The following is a 14,286-nucleotide window of genomic DNA, read 5'->3' as shown; positions in this document are numbered from 1 at the left end:
AAGGAGAAGAAGTCAGACAATGGGTAAGTGGATAAAATGACTGACTGACTGACTGACAGAGTACCAGTAAATGAGGAGAAAGGAAGGAAAGTCAAGAGGAGAAAGTCCAGGACTAAAGAGGTAAGAAGTGGGCTGGGCCGGGGCCCTCTGCTTGCGATGCTTCAAGAAGCTTCCATCGTTTCTCTTTGGCGCCTACCGGGAACCTCTGCCACTGTACGTACTGTACATACAGTACGTTGTTTCTTTTCTTTTCTTTTCCTTTGCTTCCCCCCTTCCCCCTCTCCCAATCCCGTTACATTCCGCCTCTCTCCGTCTTGATTGATCACTAGTTCGCGATCGATCGCGGTCTGATAGGAGTGGATCTACGCTCCTACTACTGTTCGTACCGAGTAAGGCAATCTGGGGAATTCTATGCTTCTGGAATCTAAACGCCTTCCCTTCCCACCCACCCCATTTCCCCCCAAATCTATTATGGGTATGTCTATAATAAGGAGCTTTTTATATACACCTGAACCAACCTGAATCCCGAGGGATCATTCTTTTTCGTATATTCATCGTGACGCCCTTCCATGAATCAATCCAACAACTCCGCGGGTATCTTGAACTCGAAAGTCTGAGGCTGCGTTTCTTGCGGCTCGGCCTCCTTCTCCTTCTTCTTCTTCTCCTTCTTGGGTAGTTGGGTGTTGATCTCGATCGTGACCTATATCAGCCGCAAAGAACCATAAGCGTCAGCCCAGAATCATAAGTGAAGGAAGCAGGAAGAGAAGCGAGAGCTTTACCACCGCATCTTCACTGCGGTAATCTACACCCACCGGCCCGTCGTTCTTGAGCTCGACCTCCATCATCGCCTGGAAGATGCCATTCTTCACCCGTTCAGGCTTGTAGCTGTTGCTCAGTTTTTGGTAAAAGTAGTCGTAGAGTTTTCGCGCAGTCTCCACATCGGCTGCGGCGTGGAAGTCCGGCTTGCTTCCCTTCTTCAACTCGCCGTAGAGGGTAAATTGTGACACTGGATGGGAGAGGACAGGAGTGTCAGCGAAGCGCATCCCAAAAGACGATCTGTGGAGAGATATGACTGTACCGCAAAGCACTTCGCCATCGATATCTTGGACGTTCTTCTTCCACTAGGTTTGCAATGCGCCGCGTTAGATGTGTGCTGCAGGCAACCGAGAAATCGCGAGCCTCGTCTCGTCTCACCTGTTTCTCATTCTCATCGGACCAAAGCTTGGCTTTCAATATTCGGCCAACCATCGTATCGGCATCTTTTTCCGTGTCCTCTTTGCCTACACCGGCAAGCACAAGCAGCCCCTGGCCGATCGACGACACAAGCTGCCCGTCGACGGTGACCGAGGCGGACTTGACTCGTTGAAGTACCGCTGTGCGAGGCATCAGTCAGGGCTATTTTATCTCGCAGGCATTTCTCATAGATTGCGCACCCTTCATATTGCAGTGCGCCAAATAATCAAGAATATGGTCGTGGCAGTTCAGCGGTGGGGAAGTCTGCGAGGATTTGTGAACTGCTTGTCAATATCGGCCTTATTGCGGCAAGCGGGTAGCTGCAACCGGCGGCGCATACTACTACTCACTGTCACTGGACAACAACTGACTGCTAAGTAAAATGCTGAGAATTATGTCAGCGCACTCCTGTACAGAGAACCAATACCAAGGGAAATGGGTAAATTCAGCCTCCTACCTCAAATCTTGCCAGCCTGAAGACAAAAAAAGTTGTTGTTGTAGATTTCACCAACCCACACCATGGATCATGTATGACGGAGGAGAAGATGATGAACAGTAGGTTAAGAGTTGCCCGCTCGCCGCCCCCAGGATCGGTAATGCCCATCCCCCCGTGACCGCCTACTACTTCGAGCATTATCCCAGCTTCGAAGAGACCAGGACCAAAGTATCAGGAGATTGACACTCCTTCACTGTGTCCCTAAAATCAATCACGCCCCCGCGTTCTTTCGTCAACAAAGAGCTGCGCAAGCAGTAACTTGCCCCCACGCGCTTGACCATCCGAAATTCTCTTCAATCCGCCCTGCGACCTTCCCTCCCGTTCATCCCATCCGTTCCTCGGCCCTTCCGAGTCTCACATCACCCACGTCAATTTTTCGTCGAGTCCCTCCCCTCTCTTGTTCATGTGGAAACGGTCGCCGCTATGACGTCCCGAAAAACGCAGCAGGAGATTGATAAGACCTTCAAGAAGGTCGCCGAAGGCATCGTCACATTTGAGGGCATCTACGAGAAGATCCGCTCGACGACGAATCACACCCAGCGGGATAAGCTCGAGGAAAACCTGAAGCGCGAGATCAAGAAGCTCCAACGGTATCGGGATCAGATCAAGTCGTGGGCGTCTGGAAATGAGGTGAAAGATAAGGGTCCGCTGCTCGAGCAGCGCAGAGCCATCGAGACCGTGCGCATCCCTCCGCCCTTCAATGCCTTGGCGAGGAGGGCAGCTTGTTTTGCTGACTATAGGAGCTTCTAGTGTATGGAGCAGTTTAAGGCCGTCGAGAAGGAGATGAAGACGAAAGCATACTCCAAGGAGGGCTTGTCGGCAGCGTCGAGATTGGATCCCAAAGAGAAGGAGAAGGTGGAGACATGCGACTTCCTATCGAGCATGGTCGACGAGCTACAACAACGGATCGAGGCTATGGAGGCAGAAGAGGAGACGTTACATATGCAGATGAAGAAGGGGAAGAAGGACGTGGCCAAGACGAATCGGTTATCGGATATCTCGCGGATCACGGAGCGTCATAAGTGGCATGTCAACAAGTTGGAACTGCTGTTACGGTCGCTGCAGAACGGCAACGTCGAGACGCAACAAGTCCTGGATCTCAAGGAGAGTATCAAGTACTATGTGGAAGACGGGCACAACTTGGACTACTCGGGCGAGGACGAGACCCTATACGATGATCTGAACATGGACAACGAGGCGGAGATGCAGTTCGGCATCGCGGGCGACAACGACCGTGTATCATCGCAAGATACCCAGTCGGTGCAAGAAGAGGAACCGGAGGTTGTCAAGCCGAAAGCGAAGCCCGATACCTCGGGACCCCGACGACCTTCCGCGCAGATGAAGTCCCCTCTTCCCGTGCTGGCCACCCTCCATCCCGCAACGTCGACAAGTGCCACCTCGGGCATGAAACCCGCCCCGCCTCCAACGCGCCTGCCAGGAGAGACCCTCAAGTACGCCTCTGCGGCGGCTGCAGCTGCTGCCAGCGACAAGAACGGCGTGGGCATCGCGCCTCTGCCGCCACCGCCAGGAGCCAGCCCCGCTTTCTCCCACGCCGTACCTGCATCCAAACCCTCCACCTCCACAACCGCCTCCCCCAGCATCGCTCCCGCACAACCCGCGGTGAAGTCCTCGACAGGAGTCACGATAGCGGGCGAGGAGTCGAGTAGTGGCAGCCGATCCAAGACCCCTGCTGCGAGTCCGCGCGTGGCCAGCGCAAGCACGTCGACGCGAGGCGTGCCGCAGACCCCCGCTATGGAGAAGGTTGAGGCCTCGGGTAGCGGCAGCAGCACTAGCAACAACATCACCATCACCAGCAACACATCCCGACCCACCACGACGGCGAACACCACCAACGGCGAGTCAAGCGGCAAGGAGGAATCGTCGCGCGAGAGCGAGGAATCCATCTATCACCTCCCGCCGGGCCTGCAGGATCTGATCCAGTCATTTGAAGTGACCAAGAGCCGTGCCGCGGCCAGTGCAACCAACCCGTCCCCGTCGGTGCAGCGGTTGCTGGCGGCCTCCCTGGCCAATTGCCCCGAGCCGGCCGACGCGGAGAAACCCCGTCACTACAAGCCGCAGAACCCGTACAACACCCCCCTCTACTACCCCCAGGAACCTCTCCCAATCTTCGACGACCCGCGTCTGTACGAAACCGGTCGCATCGACACGGATACTCTGTTCTACCTGTTCTACTACCGCCAGGGCTCGTACCAGCAGTACCTGGCCGCCAAGGCGCTGAAAAACCAGAGCTGGCGGTTCCACAAGCAATACCAGACCTGGTTCCAGCGCCACGAAGAACCCAAAACCATCACCGAGGAGTTCGAACAGGGAACGTATCGTTTCTTCGACTACGAGAGCACCTGGTATGTTTCTTCCCCGCTTCTTCCCTTTTGCTCACTTTTCCTGGAAGTAAGCCGGTCCAACACGAAAGTAAACTAACTTCGGGACTACAGGATGAACCGTCGTAAAGCGGATTTCAAGTTCGTCTACAAGTACCTTGAGGACGAACTATAAACCACCCACCCTTCCTCCGCAACCATCAGCACGCGAACCACAATATTTCGAGGGCAAACTTACGAGATGTTGTTTGTGTACATTGTGCTGAATGTTCTATTTGCTCCCTCCATGATTTCACCACTGTAGATGAAGGAACACAAAACAGAGAGAAACCATAAGGAACCAAAAAACAAAGACTTTTATTTCCTTGCTCATTCTGACAGCCGCCCATCCGGTTGCAGGAGGTACTGTACTGTGCCTCGAAGTGATCAAATCTGTCTCTTGTTTCTGATCTTATCTGTGATCTGTGTGGGATTTCTTCTTTTCTTTCTGTTTTCTGCTGGGTTTGCTCGTCTTTTTTTTTCTCTCTCTCTTCGAAAGCATGCAAAGGGAACGAACGAAGTCTTACGAAATAAGGGGACACAAACTGGGAGTTTCTGTGCTGTTTTATTCCTTGAACATGAATGGGGCTGCCGGGCAAATAAAATCACTGCAAAGAAAGGAGAAGAAGAAACCTTCCTTTTTGGTATGTTTGTTTGTTGAGATCCCTCTCTCGACCTTGGTGCATTAAAGGGTTACTGTTGTTGCTTTTGAAGATGATCTTGTCTTGATCTTAAATGAACACCATTTGGAATGGACACACATAAGCATGCCCCTCCACTCCCCATCGAGGTTTTGTCTTCGTTTCTTCGGCCGGATAGTCTCGGTCATGAGTAGATGTGTAGGACCTTCCGGGGTAAGATCTGCATTTGAAGTTCTAGAACAGCGAGGGGCAGAGGGGGTAGAGGGGGTAGAGGGCTGTGAATGCCAGGTTTTACCCTGCTGTGTGTGGGTTGCAACTTGGAAGGTCTGATATTCTGGTGAAGGGAGAGGTGGGGAGGTAGGAGGGGGAAAGAGAGGGGGAAGGGGGAAGAGGATACTTGAATGGAACTGAAACGGAGGCCTGGGTGGTGGTTTCATAGTATGGACTCAGGGAGAGGGGGGGCAGAGGGGGGAAGCTGCATCTACCGAAAGTATATTCGGGTCTTCTCTTTGCGTTCTTGGAAGGCAAGTCGGCAGATCTGCGACATGACATGCAGCAAGCAGTTCTTCAACTCTGAATGCATACATATTACTTACTGTACATACATAGTACCTTATGTATGCATAGTAACTAGACTCCGTACTAGGTAGGTTCAAGGAAGACCGGGGGGGAAAGGTGGATAAGACTCGGAAATCATGCAGGACGGACAAAATCCAGTAGGAGAGGGGGTCAAAACACAATCGAGAGAACAAAGAAAGGAAGTGCAGAGTTTTCGTTTTTTTCCGGAGACTACCTTTAGGGACGAAGACTAGACGTCATCGAGAACCATGAAGGCGAACATCGTGTGCTCCGTGCTCTGTTGATTCGCTCTTCTCTCACCGTATATCAGATGGTACGGTAGAAAGTCGGTGTAAAAATAGTCGACCAAGTGGGAAGAATTGAAGATTTTCCCCCAGCACGGACCCCAGAACAAGTGGGAAAAGTGGTTTGTTTGTTTTTTTTTTTCTGTTTTGATTTTTGTGTTTTGGGGGGAGCCGAATTAATGCCTTTAGCGGCGGCAATGAGCGCGCGGGAAGCAGGAGGGTCCGTAGGGAACTTTGATGGACAAAGGAAATTAGTTGGATCTGAGAAGACCTACAGGGAAAATAGTTGCCTGCCGTGAGGTGGTGCTTGAGCCGCGACCCTCTTTCTCAGAGTGGGTGCACCGTACGTACGTACGTACTCCATCTCTCAAGGTCGTTGGAGCTAGAATCGATTTGTAGATTGGGTATCACACCCGTGGGGACCGAGAGGAAATTAAGGATGTTCGAGGATAAGGAAGAATGGGTCCTGCGACGATGAATTGCCGCCGCTTGGATCAACTCGTCTAAGGAAAGACCAGTCGAGACCAGAAGACCCTGCCTTAGCTAGGTAGGTACTGGTACTGAGAAGAGTAAGTAGCTGGTCCATGTTGTCTGGCACGGATGACGGGTGGTCTTTCTATTGCCGGTCAATCAAAAGTGAGGTGTGGATTACTGAGAGGCTCGTGATATCTACAGTAAGTTGGTCGTTAATCGAGCATACGTACCGCGGCAGACAACCTCGCGAGGAGTCCTGCTCGGATAACTCGGTCCTCCTCCAGGCTGTACTGCACAGTACTAAGCGTCAAGTTGACCAGTGACCAGTGACAACTAAGTCTTGAAGCTTCAATAAGAATGAAGCACGCTGGTCTGGGGAAATATCGCGCAAGTCGCCTCACTTCCTTCTACCGCAGGAACGATAGAGAGCTTCATGTCATGCGCGATTTTACACGCGCAGGAGGAGCAGGAACAGCTTCAATGCTGGCTGTGTCAGATTCAACCTCATTCTGATCGCGGGAGGGGCTGTGCGGGTATTGATGGAGGTGGATGAGTGATTGTAAGTTCTTCGGTTGCTTCTCGCCTGCATCTTGCCTTCTTCATCATCATCATCATCGTCATTGTTACTTTCGTTTCCCCAGACCGAATTCCACCACCCGTGCTTCGCTTCTTGGCACTTCCAACAAGGCTGTCGGGAATTGAACAAGAGCAAAATCGATCGTTATTGAGCGACAACAAGAAAAGAAAACAAGACAACGAAAAAGAAAAGGTAACAGAAAAAGTAACGCCCCGGGAAGCCCGTGCCGAACTGCGAGGTATTCCATTCCCGGCCGGGGAAATTACCTACTAACCCTCTTTCCTCCCTCCTTCCCTTCCTCATCAATTGCAGTCTGTTCTCAGCTCTTATCGCCAACCACCCACGATCCATTCCGATCGATTCGATCTTTCCCCATTCGCTCGCTGCGATCACGTTCCTCCCGCCTTTCCCCAAGATGCATTCTCTGCATCTCTTTTGCCCGATGGCCCCGGGGTTCGATGACTCCTGCACAAGGGCGGCTCGTGACAGCTTGAGCTACAGTAGTAACAGTCCATACATACAGTTCAGTACTTTTGATACTTTCTGTATCTCCGGTCGACATCATCGGGAGGCTTTTCCGTTCAGTCTCGTCTCGCCAAATGCATCTGGTGAGCTTCGTCGGCAGGCTCCGCTTCCAAAACTTTCCCGCCTTGGGGAAGGGCGAGAGGGAGATGAAGAAAAAGGTTGAAGGGAAATGGCGGTCTTGTTGGAACGAGTCAGGACTCGATCCTAGCCCGCATCATTTTTTTCCAGAACCTTGGCCAGTCTTTCATCGAGGCCCAACTTGCGACTAAGATGGTAGCAGCCGACGGTCCACCGAATGGGTTTGAATTATTATTTATCACTTAATCAGTTGATGTGGGGGATCGCTCTTCCCTATGACGATATCAGGATGATTAGGTTGATTAGGTTGATTCGAGTGTCAGCCTTCACCGCAGAGTGTCTTGGACTTTTGGCTGGTTCTGGTTGGAATCATTGGAATGGCTCCTCTTTTTTCTCGGGCCGGAGTGGAGTCCGTCGCTGGTTACTTTCCGTGCCAACCACCAATCAACCGAGCCTAATCGCCCCTAGAAGCTTGGAAGAAGGTTCTTTGGTTCTTCGGTGCTTCTAGCGTCAGCACTAGCCCAGCACTAGCTGGGATCGCTTCACTTCCAAAGGTTTGCAATCTGCCCGCTCGCCAATGGCAGTGCCCCGCTGGCGGGGGGGCTGTGTGGTAAACTGTGGTAAACTGTGGTTGTTGTTGTTTTCTCCTCCAATTCCTCCTGCATTATTCCCGGTTCCCATTTCCCAGGGCTCCCAGGCTGCATTGAGTCTACCATCCACACACCCCCCCTCCCCTCATTTCTCCTTCCCAATCCACTCTTCCCTTCTTTTTCCCACCCACCCTAGCATTTTAGTGGAAGATCATACTAGTCCGTAGCACACTCACCTGATGATGTCGCCGTGGGTGCGTTCGTGTTGCTTAGCTTCTCTGGCGCTGGCCGTTTGGGCTGTTTTTGCAGTGGAGAAGCCCCGGCCGCGTCTAATGCAAGTGCGACGTAGTCGACCTGACCTGATCAAAGAAGACAATGGTTATAAAAACCCGGAAAGCCCAGTCTGGCTGGTTCACGCTTTTGCTTGTTATTCACTAGTATCACATTCTCTCTTGGATAAAAGAACCCTTGCAGACTATTGATTTACTGAAACTCTTTCTCTCTCATACACACTCTTTCTTTCATCGCGTCTTCACCGTTGTATATACTTTCTTATTTTCCCTTTCCTTGAACTCCACAATGTATGCCATGTCTGCAATGGTGAGTCCCAGGCTATGTGAGGGTTACCTATCGCAAGATACCAAGACTGACTTGAACCCTTATAGAGCCCTCCTATGCTTGAATGTCCCCAAATGGAACACTCGTACTCCACCAGCAGTGAAGAGTCCATGCAATCGACTCTGGGATACATGGGCCACCCGTCGTTGTATGGGATGGTAGGGACGGAGATGTCTTTCGTCCAGCCCACATACGAGCCCTCATCATACGACTCGACACCCTTCAGTTCACCCCAGACGGTGGCCTCGTCGACCTATGACATGTACTACCCCAGCAACAACAACACCTTCACGGCCTCGCCCATGGTCTATTCGCCTGAAGCCTACTCGTTCCACCAGCTTCCAATTCAAGCGTCTTCGTTCCCGGTGCCCAATATAGAGTGGATCCCCACCCAATCCAGCCCGAACCCGGAAATTGTTTACTCTCCCGTTGAAAGTTACGAGACCCTCGACATGTCCAAGTGAGTTCCCCATTTTCTTTTTCGGGTTTTTTTTCCTCCCTCGGTGGTTGTTAGTCAACAAAGCTAACCCGCAGACCCTGCAGACCCGTCAAGCCCTACACCTGCGAGGACTGCAACAAGGCGTTTACTCGGCCAGCCGATCTCAAACGTCACCAGACCAGCGTCCACAATCCTGTCTTCCAAGACTGTCCCGTGCAGGAATGTCTCCGCAAGGATGGCAATGGGTTCCCTCGTCGGGACCATCTGATCGAGCATCTACGCTCCTTCCACCACTGGGACGTGCCCAAGCGGCGGGCAGCCAAGCGGGCCAAGACAGCTTAGATGGATGTCTGTGTAGCCTGCCTTGTCTTGTCTTGCTTGTCTTGTCTAGCTTTTGTCTCCGTGTGTTGTGTTATGAATAGAGATACCCTTTTCCTTTGTCAGATGTTTATGTTTATGTTTATGTTCATGCTTATGTCCTTATGTCCTTTCCTATGTCATATTATGTTATGTTGTTTCACATTATGTCGACATGAATGTACCTCACAGTAGAGTGAGGGAGGTGGACTGGGGGAAGGCGGCGTTTAGGACCGGGGTTGGATTGTACATTGGACTCGGTGTCATGGGTCAGCAGCTTTTATCTGGTTTATCTTTTTGCGTTTGCATTTACATCTTTTACTGAAAGTTTGACCGGTTCCTTATATTATTAGATACTATACACGAACATACCTATACCATATGACCTTGACCTTCAACTCCGATCATAAATCACAATCTCATGTAACCTGAATATAACACCCTCCCCTCTCACCCTCAAGAACCCTCCCCGAAATCCACATAACAAACCCCACCCGCCCTCCCCTCTCCGTCAAACACAACCCCCTCCTCCTCCAGCAACCGACGCTTCATCCCCACCCCGTCCCTCGCCCTTCCGGCCCCCGCCCCGGGGCCCCCGGAGTACCCGACCAACAGCCGCCCGCCCCCGCCCAGCACCCGGTGACAGGGCACCTCCGGCGCGAAGGGGTTCAGGCGCATCGCCGCGCCGACGGCCCGCGGGCTCGTGCCCAGGTGCCGCGCCAGGGCGGCGTAGGTCGTCCACCGGCCGGCGGGCACGGTGAGTAAGGTCATGTAGATGTTCCGGCGGTGCGGGGGGAGGGTTGGGTGGGTGCGGATGCGGTGAAGGGTTTTGTTTCGGGTGGGGTTGGAAGTGGTAGTGGTGGTAGTGGTGGTGGGGGCTAGAGATGGGGTTTGGGCTTGGGTCTTGGGATTGGGTGCTTTGGTGGTTTTTGTAGTGGGTTTGGGGGTGGGCATTTTGTGTGGTGGTAGTAACTTATGTATTGGGGGTGATAGATGTATGTATGTTGTGGTGAGTAGGTCGGATTGCTGGGTTTGGTGTTTGGTATTTGAAATGTCTTTTGGTCTGTAGGTTGGAATGTATTGACAGGCAGCAGACTAGCTTTTGGTCTTTTTGTTTGGGCTTTTGTAGGCTGTGTCCGTGATGCTTTGGATGGATGGTTGGATGGGTCCTTTGGAAGGTTGGGGATTAGTCAGCTTGTTCGTGTTGCTGGAAGTTACGGTGGTGAGTTACCTTGGTTGTGTGGAGGGTGGCTGAGTAGGAGGCTTGCAACTGTGAAAGAATTTGAATAATTGAGGGTTTAGTGATTTTTGATCTAAGAGGAGGCGGTATAAGTAGTTCAAGATGATTTGAGGAGGAGGTTGTTATTGGGCGGGAGGTTTGGAGATGAGGTCGGGATTGCTTTGGAATTGACCAATCATTGCGGGTTGTCTTCTCTTCGGTTCGGAAGGTTATCCGGTATGCACTGTCAAGTAAGTACCTTACTACATAGTACAGTAAGGCAGATGTTTTATGTTCATCAGTTCAATCAGGTTAGCTAGTCTGGAAGTACGTAGAAATTAAGGCAGATCGAAAGATTCACACCACTCAGCGACGATCGAACTAGGGTCTCGTCTAAATAGCGCTAAACTAGCTACATCCCATCCTGCCGTGCTATACATTCACATGCTCCACCACCAAACTCCCCTTCCTGGCCGTAGTCTCAACATACCCCGGATTCTCCGCCTTCAACCTCGCAAACGTCTTCTCAGCATCCCACACCCATGGAGAGTCCGCCGCGAACAACAGATCCATATCCTCCAAGGTCCGCTGGTTACTCTCCGGGTACAGCGCCCAGACCATCGGGATCGTAATGACATTGCTCGCTGCAAACACATACAACGTCTTCTCGCCGATGGCGCTGAACATCACGGGGCATAGCAGGGTCTAGGAGAGAGATTCGTTAGCGGGTGTACAGTCATGGTAGCCGCGCTCGTGCTTCATCTGGTTTCCCGCACTGGGAATTCTCAGAGCCCTCCGAACCTCGTCCATTCCAAGTCATCTCAACTCCAGCCATCCCTTCACTCTCCATCATCCGCAAATACCACGTTCTTCAACGGGGAAAGCAGAACGGAAAGCACGGGCTCGCTAGGGGAACACTAACCAGCCAACCATTTCCGATGCTCCACCCAACGACTCCCCAGGCGTTGCCGCGGGCCCGCACCGCAAGCGGGTAGATCTCGGCTGGGTAGATCCATGGCACTACGTATCCAAGCGTTAGCCTCTCTCCTGAACGCATCCCATCATAAGACATACCAGTCAGCCATGTCGCGCCAAACACAGAGGTAAAGATGAAGATCATCGCAGCGGCCGCCGCACCAAACGAGGCCGCTTTATCGCTGTGGCCCGCCTCCCGAGCATTGATGGCCAGCCGCGAGAAGCCTCCCGCCAGGAACATGGCGATCCCCTGCGCGGTGGATCCCCAATAGAGCGTCCACCGGCGGCCGATGCGATCAAGCGTGAAGACGCAGACGAGGGTGGCGAACTGGGATTTTGCTCGTCAGAATGTGCGTACACAATCATGACTCTATTACCCGGCTTACCATGTAGAAGATATTGTTCAACCCACTTAGCCATTGGCTTTTCATCGAGTCGAAACCTGCGATGCTGAAGATTGTCGGGGCGTCTGTTTTGTTTCCCTTACGTCAGAAGCCTAGGCAGACGAGAGATGAGGAGAGACTTAAGGGTTCAACGTACAAACTGTGACTCCTGCGATACCAACCCATTCTTGCATGATCTGGAGCCAGATGACCAGCTGCACCCGCCGACCCAGATGCAGTTTTCCCGTCTTGTATCCAAACAACATCGCCAGATATGACGTGCTGTGGTTCATCGACCGCTCCAGCTCGGCCACACTCTGGATGTCCCGGAACTCCGCCTCGGCGCGCACAGCATCATCCCCCGTGTTGCCGCGCAGCCGGCCGAGAATGTAGCGCGCTTCTTGCTCGCGACCGACCTTGACGAGCCAACGGGGCGACTCGGGGAAGAACCAGACCACACCGAACAATATGAGGAGGAAGATAATCTGGAATGCGATGGGGAAACGCCAGCGGAACGCGGACTTGCCGCCGTCGATGAAGGACAGACCGCTGCAATCGATCTTAGCATGTGCTGCTGAACCAGGCCAAAACAAACCAACAAATGGTTACGTACAATTCCAACCAATAAGCCACCACCACACCGAAGATATTCAGCGTGAACTCAATCGCAATGAATTGGCCACGCGAAGTATGCTCCGCCGTCTCTGTCGCCCAAACCGGGACGATTGCATTCAAGATCCCAGTCCCGATCCCATTAACCAAGCGCGCTACATCAATCCCATTAGCAGCAGCCCGCCTCTCTGCATCCGCTATCGGATAGCGTGCATCCGAATTCAGAAAAACCCAACTCACCGCAGATCATCCAATCGTGATTCTGCGCCGAACACTGCAAACAGGCGCCGACCACCGCCCAGGCCGCCCCGACGGCAATCGTCCTGATCCGCCCGATCTTGTCCCCGACCCAGCCCCCGAGGAGCGCGCCGCACAGCGTGCCCAGGTAGTAGACCGAAACAATGCCCCCCTGCAGCAGACTGTCCGTGACAACGGCGGTCAGCTCCCCGTTCTCCATCTTCGTGTACCCGAACCCCATCAGGTCGATATAGTCTTTGGAGTTGTTCACGCCCGCCATCACCCCCTGGTCGTACCCGAAGAAGAGGATCGAGAGGGCGGCCACGCTGTTGATGGCGATGAGGAGCTTGCGCTTCTCGAAGCGGTGAACGACGTTCCATGACGGTATGAGGTCCATTGTGTATTTGCTTGGTCTTGGCGGATCAGTGAGCGTGATTTGTTGCCATGGAAGGAGCTCATACAGTAGTACAAGCTGTTGTCTTTTGTATCGAGGATCAAAGCCACTGTGCACCCGGGGGTCGAAGGCAGAACGTAGGAGGAAGCACAAGAACAAAAACAATATGGCATGGGGGTAAAACTACAGGGTCACACAAACTACTTAAATACTCGTGTATCCGCTACAAGCAATCGTGGGACCCGACTACCCCCAAGAGACATGCATAGATCTAGCCATAATGATCGGCTGGTCCCGCCAGCCTGGTTGGTGGGCGCGCAGAACCAGGAGAAATCGCAGCGTTGGAGCGGTAGGCGATGGTCGTCAAACCCTGGCTAACCCCACGATCATGTCAAATATGGTTACATTCCAGTGGGATTGAGATGAGACGTGCGACCCTTGGGGTCTCTGCCGGAGTTGGGTAAATGGGTCGACATGCAGTCCCTGACGGGCTACAACTTTCAGCCCACGCCCTGTTCTTCAACCCCGCTCGCACCGAGATCCACTCCCGAAAGTTGAATGAGACGCGATGGAGGGTGGGGGTTTGCGGTTGCGGTTGCGGTTAGGCCGCTACCATTATTATGGGGGTTTTGCGGGAAAAGCTGGGGTTTGCGGACGGGATCCGGGGGGGGAAAGGGAATTCGGGTCTGGAATTTCGGGACGGGGAGGGGAGGAGATTGGGAGATCGGGGGGTAGGGCTTAAGTGCTGGCTTATGGGGGATTCGATATGTGCTATCTGAGGGTCATTTCTGATTATTGTCATGATCATTAGTGAAGTATGTTTCTGGTTGCTACTCATGGGCCATGCAATGGTCGTTGCTCGAGCAAGGCTAGCTACCTGGAGAATTGAGATAGACCGTGGAGATAGACAAATCAGGCAGCATGACACGCTTGACAGGTACTATGACTACCAGATGTGTTTGCTGGTTTACCCCTCGTTCTTCCATCCAGATGCGGGGATGGCGAGGTTGGTAGCTGGGGAACATCGGGCGGATCTCCTCCGACTCTCGCCTGTTCGGGCAATTGGCTTGCCCTTCCAGGTTCAGGTTCAAGTACACCTACCATGGACCGGCTGCACTGCACTGCCAGCATGAATGCCACCCGTAGATCATGATTACAAAACAGAGGGGTATTCTTTCTCATATGATCCTACTTGAA

At 52.7% G+C, this 14,286-nt stretch overlaps 5 protein-coding genes across 5 annotated transcripts; 2 read left to right on the top strand and 3 right to left on the bottom strand.

Moving 5' to 3' along the window:
* Positions 1 to 403: 403 nt before the first annotated feature.
* ASPACDRAFT_76295 (D-aminoacyl-tRNA deacylase) lies at positions 404 to 1,618 on the bottom strand. Its single transcript, XM_020204681.1, has 6 exons — positions 1,574 to 1,618; positions 1,434 to 1,497; positions 1,195 to 1,373; positions 1,079 to 1,121; positions 780 to 1,006; positions 404 to 700 (listed from the first exon to the last, which is right to left on the bottom strand). Exons 2-6 carry the CDS (start codon positions 1,438 to 1,440, stop codon positions 575 to 577), a joined length of 582 nt encoding a protein of 193 aa, XP_020059568.1. The 5' UTR covers positions 1,441 to 1,497; positions 1,574 to 1,618; the 3' UTR covers positions 404 to 574.
* Positions 1,619 to 2,152: 534 nt separating this feature from the next.
* On the top strand, positions 2,153 to 4,243 carry ASPACDRAFT_24121 (uncharacterized protein; the record flags this gene model as incomplete). The annotated part of the gene is made up of 3 exons (XM_020199254.1): positions 2,153 to 2,407; positions 2,480 to 4,092; positions 4,183 to 4,243. The coding sequence occupies 3 exons, from the start codon at positions 2,153 to 2,155 to the stop codon at positions 4,241 to 4,243; spliced, it is 1,929 nt and encodes a 642-aa protein (XP_020059567.1).
* A 4,295-nt stretch (positions 4,244 to 8,538) lies between these two features.
* ASPACDRAFT_19234 (uncharacterized protein) lies at positions 8,539 to 9,248 on the top strand (the record flags this gene model as incomplete). Its single annotated transcript, XM_020198880.1, has 2 exons — positions 8,539 to 8,933; positions 9,008 to 9,248. Coding segments are annotated over 2 exons (636 nt in total), but the record flags the coding sequence as incomplete, so codon positions are not given.
* A 477-nt stretch (positions 9,249 to 9,725) lies between these two features.
* On the bottom strand, positions 9,726 to 10,589 carry ASPACDRAFT_1853791 (MGMT family protein; the record flags this gene model as incomplete). The annotated part of the gene is made up of 2 exons (XM_020197329.1): positions 10,501 to 10,589; positions 9,726 to 10,438 (listed from the first exon to the last, which is right to left on the bottom strand). Exon 2 carries the CDS (start codon positions 10,221 to 10,223, stop codon positions 9,726 to 9,728), a length of 498 nt encoding a protein of 165 aa, XP_020059565.1. The 5' UTR covers positions 10,224 to 10,438; positions 10,501 to 10,589.
* Positions 10,590 to 10,784: 195 nt separating this feature from the next.
* Positions 10,785 to 13,507, bottom strand: ASPACDRAFT_114108 (putative MFS monosaccharide transporter). The gene is made up of 7 exons (XM_020195771.1): positions 12,699 to 13,507; positions 12,460 to 12,613; positions 12,004 to 12,395; positions 11,850 to 11,932; positions 11,563 to 11,791; positions 11,411 to 11,508; positions 10,785 to 11,193 (listed from the first exon to the last, which is right to left on the bottom strand). Exons 1-7 carry the CDS (start codon positions 13,090 to 13,092, stop codon positions 10,921 to 10,923), a joined length of 1,623 nt encoding a protein of 540 aa, XP_020059564.1. The 5' UTR covers positions 13,093 to 13,507; the 3' UTR covers positions 10,785 to 10,920.
* Positions 13,508 to 14,286: the final 779 nt, after the last annotated feature.

This window comes from Aspergillus aculeatus (genome assembly GCF_001890905.1).
Source record: "Aspergillus aculeatus ATCC 16872 unplaced genomic scaffold ASPACscaffold_3, whole genome shotgun sequence".
Taxonomy (NCBI): domain Eukaryota; kingdom Fungi; phylum Ascomycota; class Eurotiomycetes; order Eurotiales; family Aspergillaceae; genus Aspergillus; species Aspergillus aculeatus.
This window is presented reverse-complemented; position numbering and strand designations above follow the sequence as displayed.

Coding starts and splice junctions, on each gene's coding strand:
- ASPACDRAFT_114108 (XM_020195771.1), bottom strand. CDS start 13,092: ATGGACCTCATACCGTCATGGAACGTCGTTCACCGCTTCGAGAAGCGC. Junction 11,933..12,003: donor TATCGCAGGAGTCACAGTTT/GTACGTTGAACC, acceptor GAAACAAAACAG/ACGCCCCGACAATCTTCAGC. Junction 11,792..11,849: donor TGAACAATATCTTCTACATG/GTAAGCCGGGTA, acceptor GCAAAATCCCAG/TTCGCCACCCTCGTCTGCGT.
- ASPACDRAFT_76295 (XM_020204681.1), bottom strand. Junction 1,007..1,078: donor CGATGGCGAAGTGCTTTGCG/GTACAGTCATAT, acceptor TCTCCCATCCAG/TGTCACAATTTACCCTCTAC. Junction 701..779: donor ACCGCAGTGAAGATGCGGTG/GTAAAGCTCTCG, acceptor CGGCTGATATAG/GTCACGATCGAGATCAACAC.